Below are 25840 nucleotides of genomic sequence, written 5' to 3' on the forward strand. Positions count from 1 at the left end.
AGGGGAATGTCACATCACGACATTTTCTTGGCAGACTTTTGTTATGGGGTGGTTTGCCATTGCCTTCCCCAGTCATCTACACTTTACCCCCAGGAAACTGGGTACTCATTTTACTGACCTTGGAAGGATGGAAAGCTGAGTCAACCTTGAGCTGGTTACTTGAACCCAGCTTCTGCCAGGATCGAACTCAGGTCGTGAGCAGAGCTTGGGCTGCAGTACTGCAGCTTACCACTCTATGCCACGGAGCAGAATTGTGTGTCTAAATAAAGAGCAGAGATGAAAAGTAGCTGACTCTCCCTAATGATACTACCTGACCACTACAATCAGCTTTTGAGGCTCTGCTTCAGGTGCCCATACCTTCTGAGATTAAATGGATGACAACCTGGAAGAGGGCCTCTCTCAGTCATGGCACCAAACTCTGGAACTTTCTCCCCAGAAAGACCCACCTGTCCCTTCCTGTTGCTGTTTTCCACTGGCAGGTGAAGACTTTTTTTGTTTTGTCTAGCATTTCCTCAGTGTTTCCTCCTCCCTGCTCTATGTTTTGGTAGGGGTTTTTGGTTTTAAAACCATTTTATTATACATGCTTTTAATCTGTTAGCCACCTTAATAGCACAGATCATAAATTTTATAAATAAATAATAAATAAAGTGTCTGGAAACACAATAGAAAAAATATTACCACCACCCCATTTTGGGTAGAAAAATGAACATTTTGAGAAACATAAGTATATGCAATGTTTATTTTCTTAATAAAACTACGTTTACAGCTTTAACATATGAGGCATCATTTATAACTTAAAAAATTGTACTATTTGGCATATTTATGAAATTTAAACATCTTGGTAGTTTTAAAGGCAAAGTTGTGAGCGTGCCCAATACTGAGGAGAGACAGATGCAAACTGATGCATCCTATTCTACTTTGGCACAGGTAACTGACTTTTTGCCATATGAGAGGTAAGGGAAAAATGAAAGTTGAAAATATAAAAATAGAAAATAGAAAACAATAGAAAACAATTTTCATAACCAAAAAAAGTGTTACCAGCACAGAAGCAGTCTCATATAGCTATAAAAGGGTTAGCAACATATTTGAACATAGAGCTAAACTCTAATTTTAACTTTTCAGTGAATCATAAACATAAAAAATTAATTATTAATGAAATTAGTCTCATTTAAACATTCTTGAAAATATGTTGTAAAAGTCAGACTACACAGGAATTAGCATTATCTAATACTGTATCCTGCCTTACATTAAAATCTTCATACTATACATTCTGAGTGACTAAAAACTTGCCTTTCAAAGCATTTCCATCTTTTAAAAATGAGAAAATATTTCATAAGCATTTTTCTCAGTAGTCCCTCAATATTTCCATTGGAAAAATTCAAGCAAGTCCCAAGGAAGGAGGTCCTGAGCTTTCACAACTCCAGAAGATATTTAACACAAAGGGGGAAAACAATTGTACTGAAAACTACGTTGAAAACTGGAAAACCAAAACATGAGATATAAATAAAGTGCTATTTTAACAACGCAATTGGGAAAAGTGGCTTACAGTGAAATCCTCAGCAGAGTCACTCCCGTTGTCAGAGTCCCGTTGTCAGAGTCACTCTGAAATCAATGGGCTTAGACTGGAATAAGTGCTTAGGAATGCGCTGTTAGTCAGAAGAAATTCTGCTCCCTTTAAAACACCCTCAAGCACACTTCTGGGTTCCAATCATTCTTTGTTCCCTTTGCAGGCCTCCAGAGAGTCTTACACAGTTCAGTCTACCACACATAATCCAGACAACCCACCAATGCTTACAGTACAGCCTGTTCATACACAAACGTGGGCTTCCTATTTGCCGTCCTTTAATGAATGGAAAAAGTTTTAATTACCAAACTGGAAGATAAGCCAGTCATGAACCATCTTTCCATCTGAACTGTACAGAACAGGTTTGTATTCTTCTGTGGTGAAGCAACTGTGAAATATATGTGCTAACTTGGCACTGTTTCTTGAGTCTGACAATGTTGTCAAGCAAAATTAATTTTGAAACCAGAGAGAGAGAATAGATAGTCACCTTCCCACCATAGACCACAGATCCTCCTTGCTGCTTGGCCAGCTCCACTGCATTAAGGAACATCTTCACTGCTTGCTTTGTATGGAGGGGGCCATACAGGGTGTTAGCTACAAAAAATATCACATACTTTTTTTTCTTTAAAGGTTTTATTGAGAAGATTATTCACATACAACAGTTATAAAGACACACAGGAAAAAGAATGTACATCATAACAAACTTTACTATATTAACTATATACATAGAACGCCCCAAAATAGCACATACTTGAGTGTGACCCACAAATATTTATGAGTGCCATGCCCACTTGCGTTCTGTCTTCAGAACATAATTTTTTATTTCCATCTCAATGTTTAAGAAAAAGAAGCTCCAGTTTGCCACATTTGCCATTTTCAGCTGTTTGAACCAGTTTTCTCATAACTGCAATGGCAGCTGTGAAAGGAGGCATCAATAGCTGCTCTACAATAAACAGTACTTTTGGACATCATGAAGCCATGTCCACTCTAAGTTCATGGTAAGGAGTCAAGAGAAGAAGCAATGCTCTAAGCTTGCCAGCTGACATCTTTCACAGCCCAACTGTGAAGTTATAACTGAAGAGGCCAGAGATTAGTCCCAGGCCTTTCAAGGCATATGGATCTATACAGCCTACTGGTTTACAGGGATCACCTGTGTTAAGAACTGCCTTCTCTTACTGGCATATTAACAGCTTGAGATACTGATCTGGATCCAGGGCCTTCCTTCTCTCCATAACCGGTTTGTCAGTTGCTTCGGTGGTTCTTTGCTGTGCAACATATTTCAGCACACTGAAAACTGCTGAACTTGCACAAACAAAATTTCCTACTGCTAGAGGAACATGCTGTGCATTTCAGAGCTATCACGACAATGGAAAAGGGTGCAGCATGAACAGCAGCAAGGCTTCAGATCCAAGCATGTATTATCCCCTTTGTGCAATATAAATCCATATGCATGCACACAGTGGTCCTTTTCAGACCTCACTCTTATTCCCCTGATGGGGTGGGGAGAGATGAGAATTGGGGGGTTGGATCTTATATAAATTCCATGGATGGAAGTGCAACTTTGCCCTTCTGCCCTCCTGAAGCAACTCAAAAATGCCCTCTGAAAAGCTATTTCTGGAGGAATAAGAACCTCCAGGAACAACTGGAGGGATTTTGTGCATGTGGATCCTTTCAAAGGGATCCAACCCAGGTAAAAGGAGGTGCTTCCCTAGTGATCACTTGAAAGAAGCAAAGCCCTAGCCTGTTAGGTTCTACCAACAGCTACTCTTGACTGATTGAAAACCACTACTCTATGCTTCCACAAACAGGGTTAAGCTCTTACCATCCCATGGATCTCCAATGCGGACTTGTGCATAGGCCTTTGTGAGTTTTTCCACTACTTCATCATGGATGCTCTCATGCAAAAGCTAGGGAAAACATCAGGAGGATAAGGTTGTTTGTATTAATAAACATCAGAGACTTGGGAACAGTGACATCTTCTGAAGATCCAACTAATCATACAGATTTAGAGAAAAAGTACTTCCATATCTTCTCTTAACCTTTGAATCTTCAAACTAAAAAAAGTTATGGTTCGGTGGCTTATTCCTTATGTACCTATTCCACGCACATATTTATTCCCAGCCGTAATGCAGTTCATAAGCTAAGTGTTCATTTTATCTCAAGATGATTCTGCCAAGACCTAGAAATGAGGAACTGAAACTTTAACAGACTCTAAAGAACTGCAGCAATAGCAAAGTCTAAAATGTTACCATAGCCGCAGGAAAAGTCTTCTGAATCCAGTCATCTTGCTGTACACGTGCCTTCCTTTATACTACAGCTATGTTGATGGTCTATGTATCCATGGACTGGAAATGGACTAATGCCCATCCCAGCCTTGAAGACAAATATTTTAGCCCAAACCCTAGCAAGCCAGGCACTACAAGCTTCAGATTAAACATCAAAACAAGCAATAACTGCATCAGCCACCTCTACAACACCAGATGTAAAAGAGAAAATTAAATATGCCTAAATCCCTCTAAAATCTATATGGATTAAAAAGGTAGGTGTTAGTAACACTGTTTTAAGTATGTAAGTGCATTGATTTGCAGAACTGGGTCACTCATGGGGCAGTCCAATTTGTTGTTAAGAAGAACTGAAAATAACTTGATTTTAAAAATTGGCAGCAGTCATGAGTTTAGCATTAACGGCAGCAATATAATTTATTTTAAATGGCCTTTTCTTTAATGGCAAGGGTAAACTGAAAAATCAGAATGTCAAGATCTAAAACACACCTTCAATAATGTTTTAAAGATTTAGATTTTTAAAGAAATATTTCTAATTCTATGAACAATAAATTTCTTTGCACTATCGGTTAAATCTGCATGGCTACTGGGTGATTTTTTCTTAATTTTTTTACCACTGGTTACAAATATGTTTGTATCACAAAAGCAAACTGCTTTCACATACACAAGCATATGCGCAAGCGCACACACTGAGCCAGTCTGCTAGCATGAAACATAAAAGCTCCCTAATTATTTAGACCTATTGCTAAAGACAGTACATGTGTGAAATGCAAAGGACAGATTTCATAATGAAATACTTTTCAGCAACACATCTGTGAAGCCACAGATCTTTAGAGACTTTTTAAAAAATCTGTTACCCAAATAATATACAATATTTCTTCCTGAACATTTTGATGCAGGTTTTAAGATCACCCACCTCCTCTCTCATGCCTCCACCAACATACATGCACACACCGCATTACATGCAGAACACAATACTTGAACCAAGAAATGACATCTTCAATAAATGCTGGATAAGACACAGTACCTGGAGGGCAGCTAGAGGCATGCAGAGACTCCAAATCCTGCTCCTAGTGTCACCACAGCAGGGACTATCATCTGGACATTTTTAACATGTCTACTTACCAGCCTCCTGGCAGTGGTGCACCTCTGGCCTGCTGTCCCCACAGCCGCAAAGAGAGCTGACGGAATGACTAGATTAAGGTCTGCATCTTCAAATACTGCAAGGTATTGAGCAAAAGGAGACTGGTGAAAGATCAGATGCAACTGGAAGGGGAAAAAACAGACCCTAACTAGTAGTTTGAAAGTTCATCAAAAAGCATTAGGGAAGAGAGGAAGTGACAGCAGTTTTGCATCTAAGTACATCATATGGCATTTGGAGCCAAGAGCTCAATATTTGCCAAAGCCACTGGACACAGAGCTTGCCAAGGAACAGAATTTTTAACCAGGGAAAAGTATTCTGCTCAGTGCAATGTTGCTGAGACATAATGCATAATGCTGTGAAACCATATACAGAAAGAAACTCTGCAAAGGTTTATAATGCAAAAAGAGCACCTACACATTTTAAGCTAGCTTCAAGATACACTAGCAGTATACTGGGACGCCAAAGGAGAAATCAGGAGGTTGTCATGCTGTTTGTGGTGATGTACATTACCACCACCAGGGCTTTTTTCTAGGAAAAGAGGTGGTGGAACTCAGTGGGTTAGCCTCCGAGAAAATGGTCACATGGCTGGTGGCCCTGCCCCCTGATCTCTAGACAGAGGGGAGTTTAGATTGCCTTCTGCACCGTTCCAGTGGCGCAGAGGGCAATCTAAACTCCCCTCTGTCTGGAGATCAGGGGGCGGGGCCACCAGCCATGTGACCATTTTCAAGAGGTTCCAGAAGTCCGTTCCACTGCGTTCCAGCTGAAAAAACGCCCTGACCACCATATGCTATGATGCCAACTCATGCTCATCGTTTACCAGGAAGGGTAATAGATCCTATTGAGCAGCTTTTGCCTTTTGTTTTTCAAAGCCTGTATGAAGATGACAACGTATAGGAGAAAGAAGGCAGCTGGTGGGCTTTCTGAGGACTGGGAAAGAAGGGGGTATTTTCCAGGCATATTTTTCAGGTTTATTATTCAGGTATATTAACAAATCAGGGATTCCAGGGATTTTTTTTAGCAAGAAAAAGGAGAACAGACAAAGCAAGGAAGAACATGTGCAACAAGGGTATTTAATATGCAGCTCAGAAAGAATAAGTGACTTGCTAACAGAGACGTTTCCCTTCTAGACAAAATGTTATGTACATAGCAAGACTTTGCATTATTCTCACATACAAGATGAAAAGTATTACCAAAATATCAACTTTTAAGTCTAACTGAGAAAACAGATATATTACCAGTAATAGCATTGTTTCCACCAAGCTCCAACAAACTCCGTCCTATTAACATAAACAAACAGTAAGTCATAAGCATACTACTTCCCATTCCCATTAATATTATGCCCTTTTTCTCCCAACAGCAATCACATACTGCAAACTAACTTTGTTACATTAGGTGATAAGGGAGGCAAGTCCCTCTCCACATGATAATTTTAGGATTGCTACAAAAACTAGATTCAGCAGCGTGGGAACTCCTGTAGAACCACTGCATGTCCCACTGTAGGGTAACAAGAAAAATTCAGAACTACTTAGGAAGAGTCTATCATGCAGCTCTTCCTCCAATAGCATTAAGCAAAATTTTGAGGGTTAATGATGGTGTGGGGAAGAGCTATAGGCTGGGCTCCTCTTGCTCAATCCAATCTCATGCTACCAGGCCAGGTAGGAAGGAGCTTCTAGCTCTCTTAGTTATAGGTATCTACATATTTAGTGTGGTGTAGAAGTTAGAGGGTCAGGCTAGGATCTGGAAAACCCAGGTTCAAACCTCTACTTAGCCACGGAAGCTTCCTGGGTGACCGTGAGCCAGTCTCACACACTCAGCCTAACCTTCCTTGCAGGACTACTGAAGGATAACATGGAGGAGAAGAGAACGATATAAATCCCTTTAGGTCCCCACTGGGATACAAATGAAATTAATATATATTTGCTATTATATTTTTAATAAGGCTCAATATAGAAGATGTTATACAAGACAGTATACAGACAAATGTACGTGCAAGCCAAGTTTCACATGTGGACTTCTCTGCTTTTAAAGCAGGCAGAAGAAAGGGGGAGATCTACTGAGCCATACTTTACTCACCAAATCTCTCCTGGACCATCAGTGCGACCTGCTTGCCCACATTGGTGCTACCAGTAAAGGAGAGCAGATCAACCCTTCCATCTTTTGCCATTGCTTTGCTACACAAAGAGAATATAAGAATGTTATTAATTAAACATGCACATGGGACAGAAGAGCATGGACTAACTCTTCAGTTTTAAAACAACTGGCATACTTACAACAATGAAGTATCTAAAATATAATTCATGCAGTACTTTTCAATTAGCTCAATTAGCTATTTGTGTGTCCAAATGAGATATTTTTAAAAGAGTATCTATTTTGATAGTATCAACCAAACATCAAGTACTTTACTGTTCTGCTCTACAACCCAAGCTTCAACTGCACAGAGAGAGAGAGATTTTCTACAATGTAACTGATAATTTACAACCATAACAAGTATTCATTTCCCTCCCCCACCCCAATGGATTACTGTTTCCTAGCTGTTGTCTTGTGTGTGGTAACTGACCACATCAGAATGTCCTCTGAGAAACAATGGATCACCTTTTAAGGATCTCAAAGTTTAAGGGAACAATTAAATTATTATTCTTGTTTCACCAAAACCATAGCCAACAATGAAGGAAACACTGGCAGCAGTGGATTAAAAGATGGAACAGAACACAATTTGAGTTCCACTGGGCTCACAATACTGAATTCTACTTAAAGAGGCTGTACCTACCCAATATCTGCTCCACCGCACGTCAGAGAACAGATCGCACCAGGCAGTTTATTATCCTCCAAAACCTGGGCAATTATTCTAGAACCAAAAAGAAGAATGTATTAGAACCACTGAACCTTTCTCTCTACTTTAAGCAAAGAATGGCACGTGATACCCTTGTTTGGGCATGTTTTTGTTCAGCAAGGCCATATGTACATTTTTTAACCTCTTCTCAAACATGGCAATGTCAATGTTCAGCTTACTCAGTTTTAGAGCAAGACTTAAGTATCAGAAGCAATACTGCAATTCCTTTCAGAAGTGATTTGATAATACCTCCTTCTACAACAGAATGCCAGCTCCCAAGAAAAGACAGCAACAAATATACAGTGCCTTACATGTAGATACAGCATTTCATGAACTGTTAGCTTTTGCTGTGTAAGATAATATAGTTACATAATACCAATATTTTTGTAGTCCAATTCACATGGCACCCAAGCAAAAGGAATGCCACCTTCCTGAAACTGCATTCCTGCAATCCTTTATACTCAGGTTACATGTGAAATAAGGAAATACAAGTGGAGACCGACAAGTTCTTGTGGGGGATATCTCATTTTCCCCTTCCCCACCAAGTCCTCTTTCCCTTCCCTGCCCCTATAACCTGTCCCCCTTTTCCTGCTTCTTTCTCTCCTTCCCACCCACCTTTGTGTGCCCCCCAGACTTTCTCCCTCCCTTCCCAGCAGCCTCTCCCCTACGGCCCAGTTGTGTGGTCCCAGGTGAGCTGGCAGAGAACTGCAAGGATTTGCAGGGGCTACCTCACTTTTCCCCACATGATTCCCTCTTTTCCTCCTCCTGGCAGCCTCCATATGCTCACCCTTCCTTAACTCCTCCTCTCTTTCAAACCCACTAAACTATGCGGCTCCCCATCTTTACCTATATTCCTTAATTTACGTTTATATACTGCCTTTCTCCCCAATGGGGACTCAAAGCAGCTTACATCATTCTCCTTGCCACCATATTATCCTCATAACAACTCTACGAGTAAATTAGGCTGAGAGTGAGTGACTGGATCAAAGTCACTCAGTGAGCTTCCACAACAGAGCGGCAATTTGAACCTGTGTCTTCCACATCCTACTCTGAAACTCTAAGCACTACATTACACTGGCATTTGTAGGGAGAAGGTGCTATTGAATAGCAAGCAGCCAGACCTCAGTGAGTCATGCAATTAATTTCATTTATTTTATTTTTACTTGCCCTCCCCACAAGCGGGCTCAGGGCTGGTTACAAAAATTAAGTAACAATAAACAATTTAAAATACAATACATAGAAGTAAAAATAGTTAAAAATGGTTTCAAGTTAAAACAAGGTTACTTAAGATGGCTAACAGCGTTCACAATACACCCTATAACTTGAGATGTTATGGGGTGGGGTAGGCAGTTGATGTATAATGTAAATAACAGGTGTGCCACAGATCACAGCAAGGGGGGGGCAGTTGGACAGTTCACCCAAGCCACAGTCACAACCATAGGCCTGGCAGAACATCTCCATCTTACAGGCCCTGCAGAACTGTAACAAGTTTTGACAGAGAGGGAGTTCCACCAGGCTGGTGCCAGGGCTGAAAAGCCTGTGGCTCTGGTCGAGGTAAGGTAAATATCCCTGGAGCCAGGGACCACCAGAAGGTGTTTGCCAGCAGAACAAAGTGCCCTCTGGGAACTTATGGCAAGACAATCCCACAGGTTTATTGGTCCCAGTCCGCTCTTCACTGTCGGAATAGGTGTCAACAGTGCCCCAATCCAAGGATGGCAGCTGAATTCCCAAATCTGTCAGCCCATGGCTCAAATACAGGACCTCCATCTTCGTGGGGTTCAGCGTCAGTTAGCTTTATTTTAACCGTTCGGTCACAGCTCCCAGAGCCCTGGCCAAAATGTCTGGGGCAGCATCCAATCTAACAATAGATATAACTGGGTGTTATCTGCATACTGGTGATATGTGGTATCAAGTCATGTGGTATCAAGTTGCTCAGTGGTTGCTTCTGGGCCTGGCCCCAGTGAGTCCTCCCTCAAAGACCAAAACAGCCCTGGCTCCCTCTGCCTTTTACTGACAGAAAATAAGCCTAGAATACTGGCTAAACTGTTATGGTTGCTTAGCAACAGCCACTAAGGGCAGCTGGTTAAAGCTACAGGCTCTCCTTTTATCTTTTTGGTTTTTTTTTAAACCCTCCATGTATTTTTTTTTTTTAAGATTTCAGATTTTTCTGCAAACCTGGGGTATTTTTCAGGTGTGCAGGAAGATCTATACTGTCTATTCATAGCTCCAATCTCTGAATTTAAGTATTCTCAGATCAGGGCCACTTGGTTATTACTATATAAGATATGACCGTGTCAGTATCCCACCTCCAACTCCAAATGTGGTAGGGTCATTAATGTGGGAAACATCTAAATGATCTACCTCTTCTGAGCGTTTCCTTATTGCACACATGACCAAAGCAGCTTAAATGAAGTCACAGGGAAGAAATTTTTGCACAATTTGGATACCATGAAATCAGCCCCCTGGAAGCAAGGTAAGGGAGAAAAAGTTATATCCACAACTTCCAAACTTTTAAAAATAATGTGGAAGAGCAAACAAGAGAAGATAGAAACTCACTTTGTAACAGCTACACTCACGAGGGATGTTGTGGGAGCACCTTTCCTACAAAGAAGGAAAGGTTATTTGTATTCCCGCTTTAAATATACATTGCATAGTATATTAAGGGAGGAATCCTAAGCATTCTTAGGATCGTGGCCTAAGACAAGTCCTAGGCTTATTGCAGTGCAGTCCTGTAACAAATTACTTCATCCTAAACCCGTACTTGTACACGCTTAGACTGGAGCTCTGCATAGAATGGCATAGTTAGAAACATAAAACAACTTCAATAGTAAGTTACCAAAGAGACTGTCATTCAAAATACACACTCAAGTCACAGAACTCTGAAATACCAGTCAATTATCACTCACCTACCCAAGCTTTCAGCAGCCAAAACATAATGGTAAGCTATTCCTATTGTAATGCCAAGATTGCTTCGTTATTTTAGGCCATCATAGGTGTTGAAAAGAGATTTGGTTTAGAAAAGGACATGGTCAGTGCTTGGTTGTTGTGGATTTTCCGGGCTGTATAGCCGTGGTCTTGGCATTGTAGTTCGTGACTTTTCGCCAGCAGCTGTGACTGGCATCTTCAGAGGTGTAGCACCAAAAGACAGAGATCTCTCTACAGCCCGGAAAATCCACAACAACCATCGTTCTCCAGCCGTGAAAGCCTTGGACAATACATGGTCAGTGCTTGTTGGGAAAATCCAAAGATTGCCGAATCCATATATAAATGCTAAGGATATAGCATACTGACAACCATGTCAATACACCCAAATGGTACAAAGGTTCAGGATCAGATTCATGTAGCTAATAGAGATGGGCACGAAATGGGGAAAATGAAATGAGAGTTTTGCATTTTGTCACGTTCCACGAATCATGAACTTCCACAAAATTGCCCCATTTCACAATACAATTCATTAGTTTCATGATTCATCAGAACCAGGGGCACTTCAATGGCCCCCTTCATACCCAGAGATGCCAAACTCACAGGGGGACTTCAGCAGGCTCTATTCTAACCACCCTCTTGGTTTGGCCAAGATTGCAAAACGTTGACTGGAACCCACAAAGCTGGACCCCAGAGCCAGGAAGTGGCCCTGAGACTGGGCTTGTGGGGAGGGCCCCAAAACCACCACACAGACACCTGCCCAGGCAGGAGAGGTGCACAAAATAAAACCAAAAGAAACAAGAGTGTGAGTCCTCAAAAGATCAGAGAAAGAATTAAGAAGAAACAAAGACAAGCAAAGAAAAAATAAAGGAGGCCTCAGTCAAGCTAGGCCCCAGAGCCAGGCAAAGGCCTGAGACTAGGGTGGGGTGAAGGAAAAAAGGCACCCTCACCCAAAGACCTTCCCAGCAAGGACAAGTGAGGAAAATAATAAACAGGCTTTTCAGTCTCTTTTGAAGCAGCAGCAAATCCAGCCCAAAGCTCCCAACTCCACTCTTTCTCACTCCAAATCCCAGCAACAGATCCTCCCTCTCTCTGTGTCTATTGGAACTAAAAGTACAAGGCAGAGGGAGGTGCCTTAAATAATAAATGCTCACATAGAGCAGAACAGGAGGTCAGTGGTTGGCAGACAGACCTACCTAACAGGGTTTGGAGGGATGAGATTGGTGTTCTCATAGCTACAGAATGCCCATCTCCTCAGTTGCCTAGGGGATTAATCCCCCTGCTCCTCGCTGTGTGGGACAGAATGGAAGCTCTCCAGTTGGAAAGCTGCCTATCAAGGTTACTTGGGCTAAGATTGGGGTTTCCAATGGCAACAAAAAGTCTGCAGACATTCTGGGCCTACGTTGTCTAGGGAATCAATGGATCAGCGCCAGCCTGTCTAGCATCACGAATTGTTAACGAATCAAAGGAACCGAGCCAAAAAGTCATGAATTTCATGAAAACCACAGCCCCACAAAACGCATTTCGCAAAACACGAATCGGCCCGAATTGTCACGAAATTTGATACGTATTTCAATTCATGCCCATGTCTAGTAGCTATCAGTTATAGAGAAGCAACTGCATTTTGGTCCTCAAGAAGAAAGCAGGTGCTCTTTCCATCTCCACAGTATTAAGTTTATAAAGCATGCCTGGTTGATATAGCAGACATCACTGGTTTAACAGGGAATAAAATCTAAACCAATTCCACAAAATAAATGCTGCAAATCAATATAACCCTGTTATTTGTTCCTCTATACTCAATAGCACTACTGAGCGGCTTCCCAAATTATCTGCTGCTCAATTCCAAAATGTGTTCATATGTCTGTCACTTCTACTTGTTGCAGCTTGGGCCATGACAATACTGCTGACAACCCATCCTATAAATGCAAGCGTTGGTTATTTGAATACCCACCTAAGTAAAAGTAAAATGTTCTGGATAACTCTTGTCAGGCCTGACTCAGAAACAGATGTGCATTTAAGAAGCCCTATGCATCTAGCTAGCTATCTTATATCAAATCATTTAACTTCTGGCAAGAGGTACACCACTGATAACAGTTTAGGTTAATTACTGAGTATAGTACAGAAGTAATACTTTTTAATCACTGTTTTCGCGACCAAAGTCAAACAGTGAGCCATTACCTACAAAAAGGAAAACCTAGAGTTTACCGCCAGAGTTAGAACGTGATTTTACTACAGCTGCCAAAGATTTAGCCACACACAAAGTTACTTTTTTATCTTCAAAATTTGGCATTTTTATCAGAGGAATGATACCAACTGAAAGAGAAGAACATACTCTCCAAGCTCTAACCAACATGCTATTATAATCAAGATCCTTCAAACGTCTTTTGATTAACTTACTCTCATAGCAATAGCTATCTGTCTCACTTCAAAGGTGCACATTCTTGGCTAATTTACTATCTTATAACTTCAAACATCAGACAAGGTTATTCAAATTTGAAACATCTTAAAATATATAAAAAACAGTTCATTCTTGCTACGTCTTAATCTTAACAAAGGCTATGTAAAATTAGTGATTACAAGTTTCTCATTCATATGCATATACTTTGGCCCTCTACAAATACTTCTATCTGAATTTTTATTTCTGACTTCCATGAAATTAGACTTTTCTGCCACTCTCAGACACCCTCTGCACTTAGTACATTGTATATATCGATGTGAGGCTCTGATAATCGACACATGGCCGTCTAACTGTGTTACTCCATTGTTTCATGCCCCTCTCCAAGGTTGTTCTATTCTGGACCTCTAGACTCCTTTTGTGGCCTGTCTAGTTATGGGGTCGGGCTAGCCCTGCTTCTGTGTGCAAAGGCATAACAACAATAACAAATTTATACACCGCCCTTCAGTACAACTTAATGCCCGCTCAGAGTTCGTTTACAAAGTGTGTTATAATTATCCTCATGACAATCACCCTGTGAGGTGGGTGGGACTGAGAGAGCTCTAGAGAGCTGTGACTGACTATAAAGGTCACCCAGCTGGCTTCAAGTGGAGGAGTGAGGAATCAAACCCAGTTCTCCAGATTAAAGTCCTGCTGCTTTTAACCACTATACCAAACTGGCTCTCTTTTATTACTTTCTTGGTCATATCCAGCAACTGTTTGCCTATAGTTCTAGCTATGTCCATGGCAAAAGTCACCCAGAACTGCCCTGTGATACATCTGTAAAGATCTGGCAATGACTATGCATTTGACCATCTCATAGCAAGTTTGCACTGAGACTGTCAATAAGCATTCTGCGTATGCATATATTCGACTCAGGATCAATATTAAGGAATATCAGGGTTAGGAACCATTAACAATAACATGGGAAGGGTGTTAACAGAGAGAAAAGGTAGTAATAACCACAATCATTTTTAAAGACAAGCATGAAAAGTGTACCATTAGGAAATTCAATGCTGTTGCAAATAGGATTTGATTGAATTACTGTAGCATCGTATATCTAATTCCCAACTGAGACGCATCATTTTTACAAATCCAGGGGAAGCAACCAATTGCAGAAAAATCTGGAGGGAAAAATAAAAAAGCAGTATCTGCACACGGGGATATTTAGTTGGAATTTTAGATTGCTATAGCAACCTAAAATGGCGTTCAACTCTGCTGAGCCCCAAGAGAAGGTGAGAGGACAAGCTGGGAAAGTAAGTGGCAACTAAAGCAGGTGGAAAAGAAACAGAAGAGGACAGGAGAAGAGAAAGGGAAGCAGAAAAGGGGGGGATGGATCAAATCAGGAAGAAATAATGGGTAAACGGAAACAGAATGAGAAAAGTGACCAGTGGGGGAAGCAAGTGTGAGATTTCTCCTCCTTCCATGGGTCTTCCATTTCTAACACTTAACTGACAATTCCTGAACATGTAAGCAATTGTACTTTTTGTATATCTTCTGAAAGCAGAATTACTATACACACATGCTTGCATAATAAATTTAGAAAAAAATCACCATTAAAAAAATTAATCACAAAGATGGGGAGAATCTTACCAGAGACAGACATTGCCACAGACCATTGCAATGGCATTGTTCCAACCATAAACTGCTACCGGAAAGTTAAAGGCAGTGATGATTCCTACCAATCCCACAGGATTCCACTGCTCTATTAAGGCATGCCCAGGTCCTGAAAACAAAAGGTCAAGAAGATGACAGTTTTTGTTTGGCAAGCACAACATTTCATTTCTTGTATTTGTCTCCAAGGAGCTGAGGCAACATACCCATTTTATCCTCACAGCCGCCTTGTGTAGTAGGTTAGGCTAGGTAAGTCTGGTTCAGCAAGCTTAATTTAGTCAACAGCAAAAAGGGCACAGAGCCTGGTATCATACACAGAACAGGAGCTTAATTCAATGGTAATTCCCAAGTCAATGTTGGTTAAAGATAATTTTTGCTCTTATTTTTGAAGGGTAAAGCAATTACGGGAGATATGACAGAACCTAAAATAAGGATTTTAACATTCTCCAGTCTACAATCTTACCCACCTTAAACAAGGTGGGGTTTATTTCCAGGTAAGCATACATAATACCTGATTGTATGCCATTATTTTTAGTACTTGGAGGGGTCAAGATTACACAAGGTTAACAGAAAAGGCTGGTGCAGTTTCCTCCTTCAGCTGGATACAGTTATCTCAGTCTGTTTCTGAAGATAGGAGCTCCTTAAAACTTGCCTGATCTTAGCTGTATGCTTTGAATTTATATACAATGCCTATACATGCAGTCACGGAGCCCACACTGCTGATATTCTCTACAGGGTTCTTTTAACAGTAAGCAGTACAAACGTATAGGAAGACTAATATGCAAGCTTACTTTCGGAAGGCAAGATTGGTCCTCCAATCATTCGGGATAAACCAACAGCATAATCACAGATATCCACATACTCCTGAACTTCACCAACACCTTCAACAAGGATTTTCCCCATCTCTAAAGAAACCTGAAAGGATTAGAAACATGTATCGGTAGTGGACCAGAATAGTGTTTGTCTAACTGTGCTAAGCACCCAGAATGCTTACAATCTAAAAGGACACACACTAGAAGAAAGAGAGAAGGAAACAGCAACTCTTCCTTTTTTTGCATTAAATGAAAAATTAGAACACTATGCAGTAAAGACACTGAATTCCCCCTTCACAGACTTCAGGCAGAGCATATTGTATGTACGTGAAACAGATACCAGTCAATGATGATGAACCTCTGGAACAGTCAGGATGGAACATGGATGGATCTCTGCATGATCATATGAGGTTGAATGGTCAAGAAACTCCACTATACTCAGCACCTGCTCTGCAAGGCCAGCTTCTATGACCCACTGATAAGCAAATCTCTTATAAGGCCAGCAGCCCCCCCCCAACACACTGGAGATGAAGAACCAGCCCCACACAAGTTTATATACAGAATTTACTGGGCACAATAAAACACGTGTGCTACCACCGAGAAGTGTCCATGTACATGCACAGATAATGCAGAGGACATTGTGGGGATGAGAAATCCACATATGCTTCCATATTTCTGTCTCGCTGCCTCTGTGTACAACGCAATTTACACAGCCTTTGAGCACAAACATCTTGCATGAAACACTGAATATATGCCAGATGAGAATATATGGATGGAAACAAATCTCACATTCCCTACCATGTCACTCACACTGCTAGTATTTGAATGTCTACAATTACATTGGCCAGGGAGAACAGGAATGCGTCGAATAACTTGGTACAGAAATACAAGTGTTACTTCATACATTATTTTACTACCAACGAGAAATGTTTACATATGTTCTATGCCACTTAGATACATCTCAACAGCCCTTTACACTTGTACAAGTGTACAAGTCCAACATCTGATTCCCATGTAGCTTAAAAGCAGTTTTCAGATTTGCAGGAAAAAAATACTGTGGCCAGAACTAGTTCCCATAGTTAAGGCAGCCTAATTCAGCTACCAGAGCCACACAAAAAGCAGAATTTAAGAGTGTAACCAAATAAAGAATGGCAAAGAGAGGAAAGTGAGGTAAGATATTTGAGGTAAGATAAATTTGGGCAGTGATATGACCCCTGTCGTTAATACACAGCTTTGAAATTCTAGCATACAGCTTCTTTCACCAGATTTATAGAGACAAAGAATTTGTCCTGTGCTTCCCCCCTCCTCCACCACACAGTATATTCCATTGAGTTTCAGCAGTAGACACGAGATGACTGTTATCTGTCACTGTCAGACGGCACAAGCCACTGGCTGATCTACTGTGACTGCACAGAAGCTTATAACAGTTTTAAACTTCACACATGACCTCAGCTCCCTTGGAGATATTTACAGTAAGGCAAACTTTTGTTTGAGCCATCTACTCAACACATACACATACGCGTGCATGCACACACACACACTCCTCTGAGTTAATGGGATATGACAATTTAAGGATGGCCACATTAAGAATCTTCCGCAATTGAGGGGGGGGGATGTCTTCCACTTCTTTTGACATCCTGCTGTCTTTCACTCAGGTTCCATAGGCACAGCACATTCATATTTTAAAGCATTTCCTCCCTATTATAAATGCTGCTTTTGGAAAGATCTTTAGAAGTCAAAACACAACACAAATGGTACCATTTCTTATGATATTTTGGTAATGTATGTAAGAACAAACCATGGTTTCTGCATCAAAACTTACCAAGTTCCCCAGAACTTTGATTTTCTGTCTTAAGGCATCACCAATTTGTCTCACAATTTCTCCTCGCTTGGGAGCAGGAACCTATACAAAAAACAAAGCTCTTTAAACCCAGCCTTATGAACCTCAGAACACTTTGCTGTAGACACAGTAAAGGTTATTTGGTATTTTATCAAATACCCAGTGTGGTAGTAGTTAGTGTGTAGGACTATGATCTGGGACACCGTGCTTTGCCATGGAAGCTCACTGGATGACCTTGAGCTAGTCACACTGTCACAGCTTAACTTTCCTCACAGGGTTGTTGAGACGATAAAACGGAGGAGAATGATTAAGCTGCTTTGGGTCCCCATAGCGGGGGGATAGGCAGGCTCCAAATGAAGAAAATAAAATAAATAAATTTGAACACTCGGTATAATTTCAAAACTTAATTCTGAATGGCAACCCAACAACACTGAGCCAGAGTGTGATCAGAGTGCTAAAGTTGTCATTAGTTGAACAACAGAATTCATTGATTATGAGAGCAATCCTAAGAAGATCTACTCAGAATTAAGTCCCATTATAGTTAACAGGGTTTACTACCAAGGAAGTGTTTTTCAGACTGCATCCTACATAATGTTACATTTGAGCCACAGTATTACATAATATTACATTTGAGCCATAGTAAAGGTCTGAGGCATTCTCTGGTAAAACCACAAAATTCTGTTCTATAAAAATTGAGATGTTTGACCAATCAATGTTAAATCTGAAACAGTAGATCTTAGGTGAGGGGTATAAGACATGATGTTATAGAAGTTCAAAATTGGAAGCAGAAAGGTTCTAGGTGCCTCCCACTTCAAAAAGAATCAGAAAACATAATTCAAACTCTTCTATTTGGAAGTACAAATGTTTACAAAAGTTCAAGTGTATTACAGAGCTGTACCTTTTATTTAGTTTTTGATAGTTCATTGTATACTTTTAACATTTTTCTATTACTGTGTTATTCATCAGAGATCAGGAGAGGTTACTTAGCACATGTGTGCTCAGCTATCAAAGAGGGAAGAAACTGGAGCCCTGTTCACAAGTCAGTTAACACACATACAGTCGGTGCACATTTATGTTACTTATAGTCTCCCTTTCTCACTGAAACTGAAGACGAATTACATAATGTAAGCCAGCACAACAGGATGAGGAGACAACAAACAATGTAATAGGACTAGGACTGCAGAGAATTTGAAAATTCCCATATCATATTCAATACACATACAGCTGAATGTGTGGCTGACACGCTCTTCTATACAACTCTGTTCACACGTTAAAGATTTTTCTTTGCTCTCATTTTATTCATCACTCCCCCCGCCACATGTGCACACAATGTAATATTTGACTGTTTCCATGGGAAAGGAGTTGGACATCACTGTAATGCTGGAGGCTGCCACTGCAGGACATACAGAGGTGTCAGAGGCACCCAGCAGCTGAGCACCATTGCAATAGTCATCCTAAGATCTGCTGAGAAGAGGAGATTGCAGAGATGCCAGGGCTGTTTCAGGAGCCTGCTCCCTCTTCAGCCTCCCCACATGAGATTCCTTTACATTCCTTCTGCCCCAAGAGGAGAGTAAAGGGATTCAGCAGACCCTACAGGGAGCCAAGAGGAAGCGCTCAAGGGAGGGACCAAGTCCCTATGGAGGGGCAATTCAGATTTGGGGTTCCTTTAAAAATACTGGATTCCAACTAATTTGGTGAAATTCAGTATTACAGAACTCAAAAGGGAATACCAAATCAGATTCAGTATTCCTCAACTGAAGTTTACTGAATTGATTCAGGTGAATTGGTAAAACACAGCTGGGCTACTTCTTTGCTAAGGAACAGCTAAGGAACACTGTTTCTTGCCCTTCCTGGGTTTCCTGCCCAGATGGGAGGGGGGGAGAGGGGAAGGGGAGGGAGGCAGAAGCAGAAGAGAGGGGGAATGTGGAAGGGAGGGGAAAGTGAGCAGCCAATCCTTGCAGGAGCTGTCCTTCTTTGACCAATGAGATTCTCTAGAAGGAGATTGCCTTTTTTAAATGTCCTGCAACGAGTTAAATTGGGCAGGCTTGCCTCTTACCTGCTTCTTTCTACCTTCAAGACAAAGATGAAAGTTTCCATATTAACAGTGCAAACCTAAGAAGAGTTACTCCAGTCTAAGCCCATTGAAGTCAATGGGCTTAGACTGGAGTAACTCTGCTTAGGATGCAGAGGAGTTAGCCGTGTTAGTCTGTGGTAGCAAAATCAAAAAGAGTCCAGTAGCACCTTTAAGACTAACCAATTTTATTGTAGCATAAGCTTTCAAGAATCAAGTTCTCTTCCATCTGACGAAGAGAACTTGATTCTCGAAAGCTTATGCTACAATAAAATTGGTTAGTCTTAAAGGTGCTACTGGACTCTTTTTGATTCTGCTTAGGATAACACTGTAAATGTCTAAACTTCCAGACATCTTTGTTTTCTAGTAGAAGATTTCCCCACTCCCCATATAAGAAATTATTGGTTGTTCCCTCCAAATTCAGAGTTTTCCCAAATTCAATTAACATAAATCAATCACTAACTCAGGGCACATCCCCTCAGCCACTAAAAGAGGTAGTTATCCCACAATTATTTTTAAAAACATCCCTAGACAAAAGTGATGTGACTAGTTATCACCCAGTCTCTAATCTGCCCTTTCTAGGCAAAGTGATTGAGAGAGCAGAAGCAACCCAACTCCAGGTCTTCTTGGACAACTCTGGTGCTCTGGACCCTTTTCAGGTTAGTTTCAGGCCTGGCTATGAGACAGGGACAGCTCTAGTGACTTTAACTCAGTTTGAATATAAACAAAAGCCATGCTTCTTTGTTGCTCCTCCTGGATATATCTGCAACCATTGATACAATAGATCATGGCATCCTGTTGAGGTATTTGGAGGCAGAAGTAGGTATCAAGGGATGTCCCTTGGGCTGCTTTAAATCAGTCCTCATAAAACAAACTCAAAGGTTTGCTGCTGGAGGCTAACTATCTTCAGTGTGGGAAATGTCTTGTAGGGTTCCACAGGGCACTATCTAACCCACATGCTACTCAGCCTCTATGAAAAGCCTTTAGGAGAAATCATTCTTAGCTAGAGAACTCAATCTCATCAATATGTGGATGACATTCCTTCTCTCTCCAAATCCCCTTGGCTATGTGGTGGTGGTGTTGAGCCACTGCCTGACTGCTGAAAGCAAACAAATTGAAACTGAACCCAGGCAAGACAGAAGTGATGCTGGTTGGAAAGACAGATCTTGAAGGTCATTGTGATCTTCACTTTTGATGGGGTTCATCTGACTCTTACTGACTTGGTTAAGAGCCTAAGGGTTATACTAGATCCAGTATTCCTGCTGCAGAAGCAAGTTAACATAGCTGCAAAAAAGGCTTTCTTCCAACTCAGTCTAGCCCTGAAGATGCCCCCCTCCTTTGACACAGCCAATCTAGCCACCTGGATCCATGCCACAGTAACACCGAGAATACACTTCTGTAATGAAGAACATTTAGCTCAGTGTTATGTACTCTGGTTGGTAGAGGCTCTTGAAGTTTTTCATACAATGGTCTGTTCCATAGATACTTTAAACAGGAAATGCCTAGAATCTTCTACACTCAAGACATGTGCTCTACCACTGATCCACAGCCCCTCCCCATGAGTGGGGATACTGAGGGTATTGCTGGGATGTATCTTGCTGCAATACATAAACATGGACAAGATTTGGGGACAGACACAAATGGTAGCAAACTTTGTATATTGTTCACACTTTCTCTTGGGATAGGAGCAATGGACACTCAAGAACCATTAAGCAGAAGCAACAAAGTTTACAGACATGGGATTTGTACTTGGGGCAGCCAGGGATAGAGATCACTGCATACAGATGCTAGGGTAGCGTATAGGGAGGACAAAGCTCCATGTCAGTTGCAGGTACAGAATACCATCTCAGTACACCTCTTCAAATATCTACTATTATTACTTTCCAGGACACTGTTCTGATGATAGCTACTGCCTGAATTGTTACCTAAAAAACTAGAAGTTCAAACAACACTGATGATAAGGATTATGTTTAAAAGATTTGTTCGACAAAAGAGATTGTCTTTTCTATCATACACTGAAAAGATGGCATGGAAACAAACCAAGGCTGGAGTCAATATGACTGGATCAACAAGGAGTTAGCTTTGGAGTCTGAATGGAATTATAGGGAATGCATACACACCCCTTGGTGCCCTATCTTTCTTTCCAAATCATATTCTCGCTTAGATTTGAGTCCAATGGCACCTTAGAGACACCCTACTGAAGAAGAGAGCTCTGACTCTCGAAAATTTACACTTTGAATGTCTTGTTGGTCTCTAAGGTGCCACAGGGCCTAAATCCTGCTATTCTACTGCAGAACCAACATGGCTACCCATCTAAAAACATTCTAACCACTACAAGTCATGACATTTGTTCTACCACAGCACCCATTTCCTTCCTATCGAGTCAACCTCCATTGCCTTCCCCCTTTTCATTTCACTCATTCCATTTACACCCCACTGTTCGCCCGTTATTCCATAAACTCTTTCCCCTCCCATTCCCAAAGATTCCGCTTCATTGTATTCTTTCACTGCCACTTAATAGGATCTGCAAATTATAATTTCTGATCTAGCACTGTTGTTGCTTCTGTCCCACATGAATAACTTCAACATGTAACTAAGCACTCACTACATTTATAAAGCACTCTTCAGGGGTGCCCCCAACCTGCGAAGAAATTTACATACGAGAAAGCACAATACACTTTAATCAATGAAATTTACTCCTACATAACGTGCAAAGGATTTAGAAATTAAGCAGGAGGTTTAATTAGCTGTTCTTATGCATTTTTACTCTTAAACAATGGGTTTTTTTAACCCTAGAACGATTCAAAAAGCATAGTTGCAACTTGCAATATGACTACAATGCTGAACAAAGTGCTTCTTATCAACCAGTGATGAGACAGTACACAAAGTATCTCAGTGTGACAAAACCATCAACAATTCAGAAAGAGATACAAATCTAGCTGCAGCTGCTGAAGCCAAAATTCAGTAACAGAGAAAAAGAACCATAAAGAGTCAATTGATTGTTACAAGATTTGGAAAGTTACAGAAAGCTGGTTTCAACTGAAATCCTCACAAGATCAAGAACACTATGCCTACAGGGAAAGTTTTCAAACAGCCTAATACTTCAAAGAAAATTAAGTTAATTTGCTGCCCGTTTTCTGCCTTACAAAAATGCTGTCCAACCTGAATTCACCTGGAAATAGGAGCATGTTTGCTTTAACTTTTTGCAGTTAAAGGATAATATTAATCCTAACAGTCTGAAAGCTCCACTAAATTTTCTGAATTACAATAAGTATTGTTTAAGCAGCTATGTCATATGAAGGAATCTTTTTTGGATGTACACATTTCTATAGAAATAGATTCAACCGAATACAGTGAAATATGCATAGGATTGATTTGCCTACCCTGAGAAAGCAGATGAAAAAGGCTCCAACCAATACAACACCTCAAGAAATCCATTTCAAATAGCTTTTTTTTAAAAAAAGATCTATGCTCAAATCATTCAAACATTTTGTAGTTTTCAGTAGCTAAGCTGTTAAATGGAAAGATACTGATTTGTTGGCTCTCCGCACAAAACCATAGATTTCAAGATAAGGTTCCTACCTACAGATGTGAAATTTCCAAAAAAGTTGAAGCCCTGGGGAGGGAGGGGCCCCCACTTTTTTTTCCAGGAAGAAAATAATATTTTGAAAAAAAATGAATATATGTAAGACTTACTTGCCTATTAAACTGCATCTTCTTTGTTTAACAACATAGAATGCATCATTTATATTTACCTCAAGACTATTGTTCATCAGTAAATCAATGTACACAGAATCAACCCCCTTACTTCTTAAGTGCCAAGTTTCAAGTTCAGTTAACAGAAGATTGTTTGGGGTGGAATAGATCTGGAGTACCAACGTACCAATGAAAGTAAAAAATAGTACCAATTAAGTGAAACTTTTTGAGCCAAATACTCCAGTAGTCTTGAGATCTTTGTGAGTGCTGCCTGATATTTATCATATTATTCTCCTGCTTGAAGAAAAAACCTGTAACGGCTGCAGGCTGTAAAAGAAACCCAATTTGGGAATATTTTTGTTTAACCATATTAGTTAACAAATACAAGAATACTTATGCTTATTGTTTCAGTTAAAAAAAATTAACAATAACCATTTACATTTATTTTTCTCCTTCCAATTAAGTACAACAGAAAAAAAAATTCCAAATATGCATGATTAACCTATTAAAACTGGAGATCATTCACCTCACAATAATTCCATAAATATCTATTTGGTGTAGTGGTTAAGAGTAGCAAGACTCTAATCTGGAGAACCAGGTTTGATTCCCCACTCCTCCACTTGAAGCCAGCTGGGTGACCTTGGGTCAGTCACAGCACTCTCAGAGTTCTCTCAACTCCACCCACCTCACAGGGTGATTGCTGCAAGGATAATTATAACACACTTTGTAAACTGCTCTGAGTGTGGCATTGTCCTGAAGGATGGTATATAAATCAAATATTATTATTATTATTAGTTACTAAATTGTAAGTAACCAAATAATCATTAGTTTTCTGATATAACTAACTTGAGAAGTTATTGTTCTAAAAATGAAACCTTCATTTATGTGGCAAATATTAAGGTTATACCAACTAGCAAGAATGAGCCTTTATGTAGAAAACCATAATTTAAATCGAGTCTTACCGACTAGTATTTTAAATCAAATCCACCCTGTTTACTACTAGTACTTCACTCCGCTATGGGCAACAAGTTCCTGATTCTATGACTGACTGAGCTTAGGTGGTATGTTCAACATTAAACATTTCATTTCTGAAGCCTCCACACATTTATTCCAGTTAAGTAATTCTGTTTCTCCTGGCCTTTCCCCAATGCACATTTCAACAACAATGTGCCTGCCTTGCAATAAAGTTGTATGAAAGAGACTCTACCCCTAGCTATTTTGGAGCTCATCCTCAAATAGCAATCTGAAAGCCAGACATATTCATTCACTCACACATTCACTCAAAGTCAGTTCCATGTGCATCGAGATAACACTCTCACAGTTCCCAAGCATGCAAGAATTCCCCATTCACTTTAAAAGCAGTAGCCCAACCAATATAACACAAGAGATTGCATTTGGATTGGCTTATTCCTTTTAAATGAATGGAGATGGTCTAATAGACAGAACTCCTAAGGAACGTCAATGTTGTCAGATTGTGGATTAAGAGGATTGCTTTTTTAAACCTGGTTCCCCTTGCAATTATTGGCACCGCAGCTAAAACATTCAGCCATGTCATAAATACACAGGGCCACATATATTTACAGCCTAGGTCCCTGGGCTGTCCTACACTACTGAACTCCATCTTTATGGAATATCAGACAAGACATCAGACATCAGTACACAGACATTAAATGCTGCAATTAAAACTTGGTCAGCTTTATACAGAGAACTTTATCCCAGTGAATAGGAAGCAGAGGTCATCTGTTTCTTACCAACACATACCACAAAAGTCAGACATGTCAGCTATTCAGGTTGCAGAGTGGTTGTTTCACAGACCGTGAGTAACAAATGTTTTTTGATCAATAGGTCATAATGTGAATATCATCACCTTTTTATACCTTGGGCAACCTTGTAACATCTACATTGACACAAAGACTGCAATTCCAAATTTCTAGAAAACAGCAGGTTTTCATATACCTAAATTAAGTTACAGCTTAAGTCATGTCAGCAAAAGGTCGACATGACAGGCTAATATTAAACACAGATCCCCAAAGGACAGTAATGAAATCAGGTTTCTCCCACAGAAACTGGTACTGGTAGAGTAGAAGTCATATAGCAACTTGGAGGAACACTTCCAAGCGGCAGTACCACAAGTAACCTCTTCAGAGAGGACCAAAAAGGAGAAAGAATCAGAAACTGCATGCATTGCTTTAAGCGGGGGGGAGGCTGTTCAATGGATTTGTGGCTCATTTAAGTGTGTGTCTACTCTAGTAAAGATAGATTTGCTTCACTTACCTCTGCCCATACTTTCCAAGCCTCTTTAGCTTTCATTACTGTTTCTTCATAGTCTTCCAAGTTGGCCTAAAAGGTAGAGAGGAGTTTTTTAAAGCAATCAATTTGCTATTTTTGACTGATTATTCTTGTATCAGTCATAAGCAAAGTAAAAGGAATGCATTAGCCCATTCTATCAGAAACTGGAGATGATTTTATTTATTTTATTTTATTTCAGATTTGTATTCCGCCCTCCCCGTGAGTGGGCTCAGGGTGGATAACAACATATTAAAAATACAATTTAAAAAAATTCATACACATTAAAAACAACACATTTAAAACAGGATGGTGGACAGCCTTCACAGGGAGGGTTAAGATTTA

General features: G+C 40.3%; 1 protein-coding gene across 1 annotated transcript in view; it reads right to left on the reverse strand.

The window, feature by feature from the left end:
* ALDH7A1 (aldehyde dehydrogenase 7 family member A1) overlaps positions 1–25840 on the reverse strand; it is a 37723-nt gene that overhangs the window by 9131 nt on the left and 2752 nt on the right. The window contains exons 3-13 of the mRNA XM_054986737.1: positions 25484–25549; positions 17425–17505; positions 15582–15705; positions 14770–14902; positions 10377–10421; positions 7758–7835; positions 7064–7161; positions 6226–6267; positions 4972–5066; positions 3387–3471; positions 2052–2158 (exon numbers count right to left, since the gene is read on the reverse strand). Coding sequence (XP_054842712.1) covers positions 2052–2158; positions 3387–3471; positions 4972–5066; positions 6226–6267; positions 7064–7161; positions 7758–7835; positions 10377–10421; positions 14770–14902; positions 15582–15705; positions 17425–17505; positions 25484–25549 — 954 coding nt within the window. The remainder of the gene's footprint in view (positions 1–2051; positions 2159–3386; positions 3472–4971; positions 5067–6225; positions 6268–7063; positions 7162–7757; positions 7836–10376; positions 10422–14769; positions 14903–15581; positions 15706–17424; positions 17506–25483; positions 25550–25840) is intronic.

This window comes from Eublepharis macularius, chromosome 8 (assembly GCF_028583425.1).
Source record: "Eublepharis macularius isolate TG4126 chromosome 8, MPM_Emac_v1.0, whole genome shotgun sequence".
Taxonomy (NCBI): Eukaryota; Metazoa; Chordata; class Lepidosauria; order Squamata; family Eublepharidae; genus Eublepharis; species Eublepharis macularius.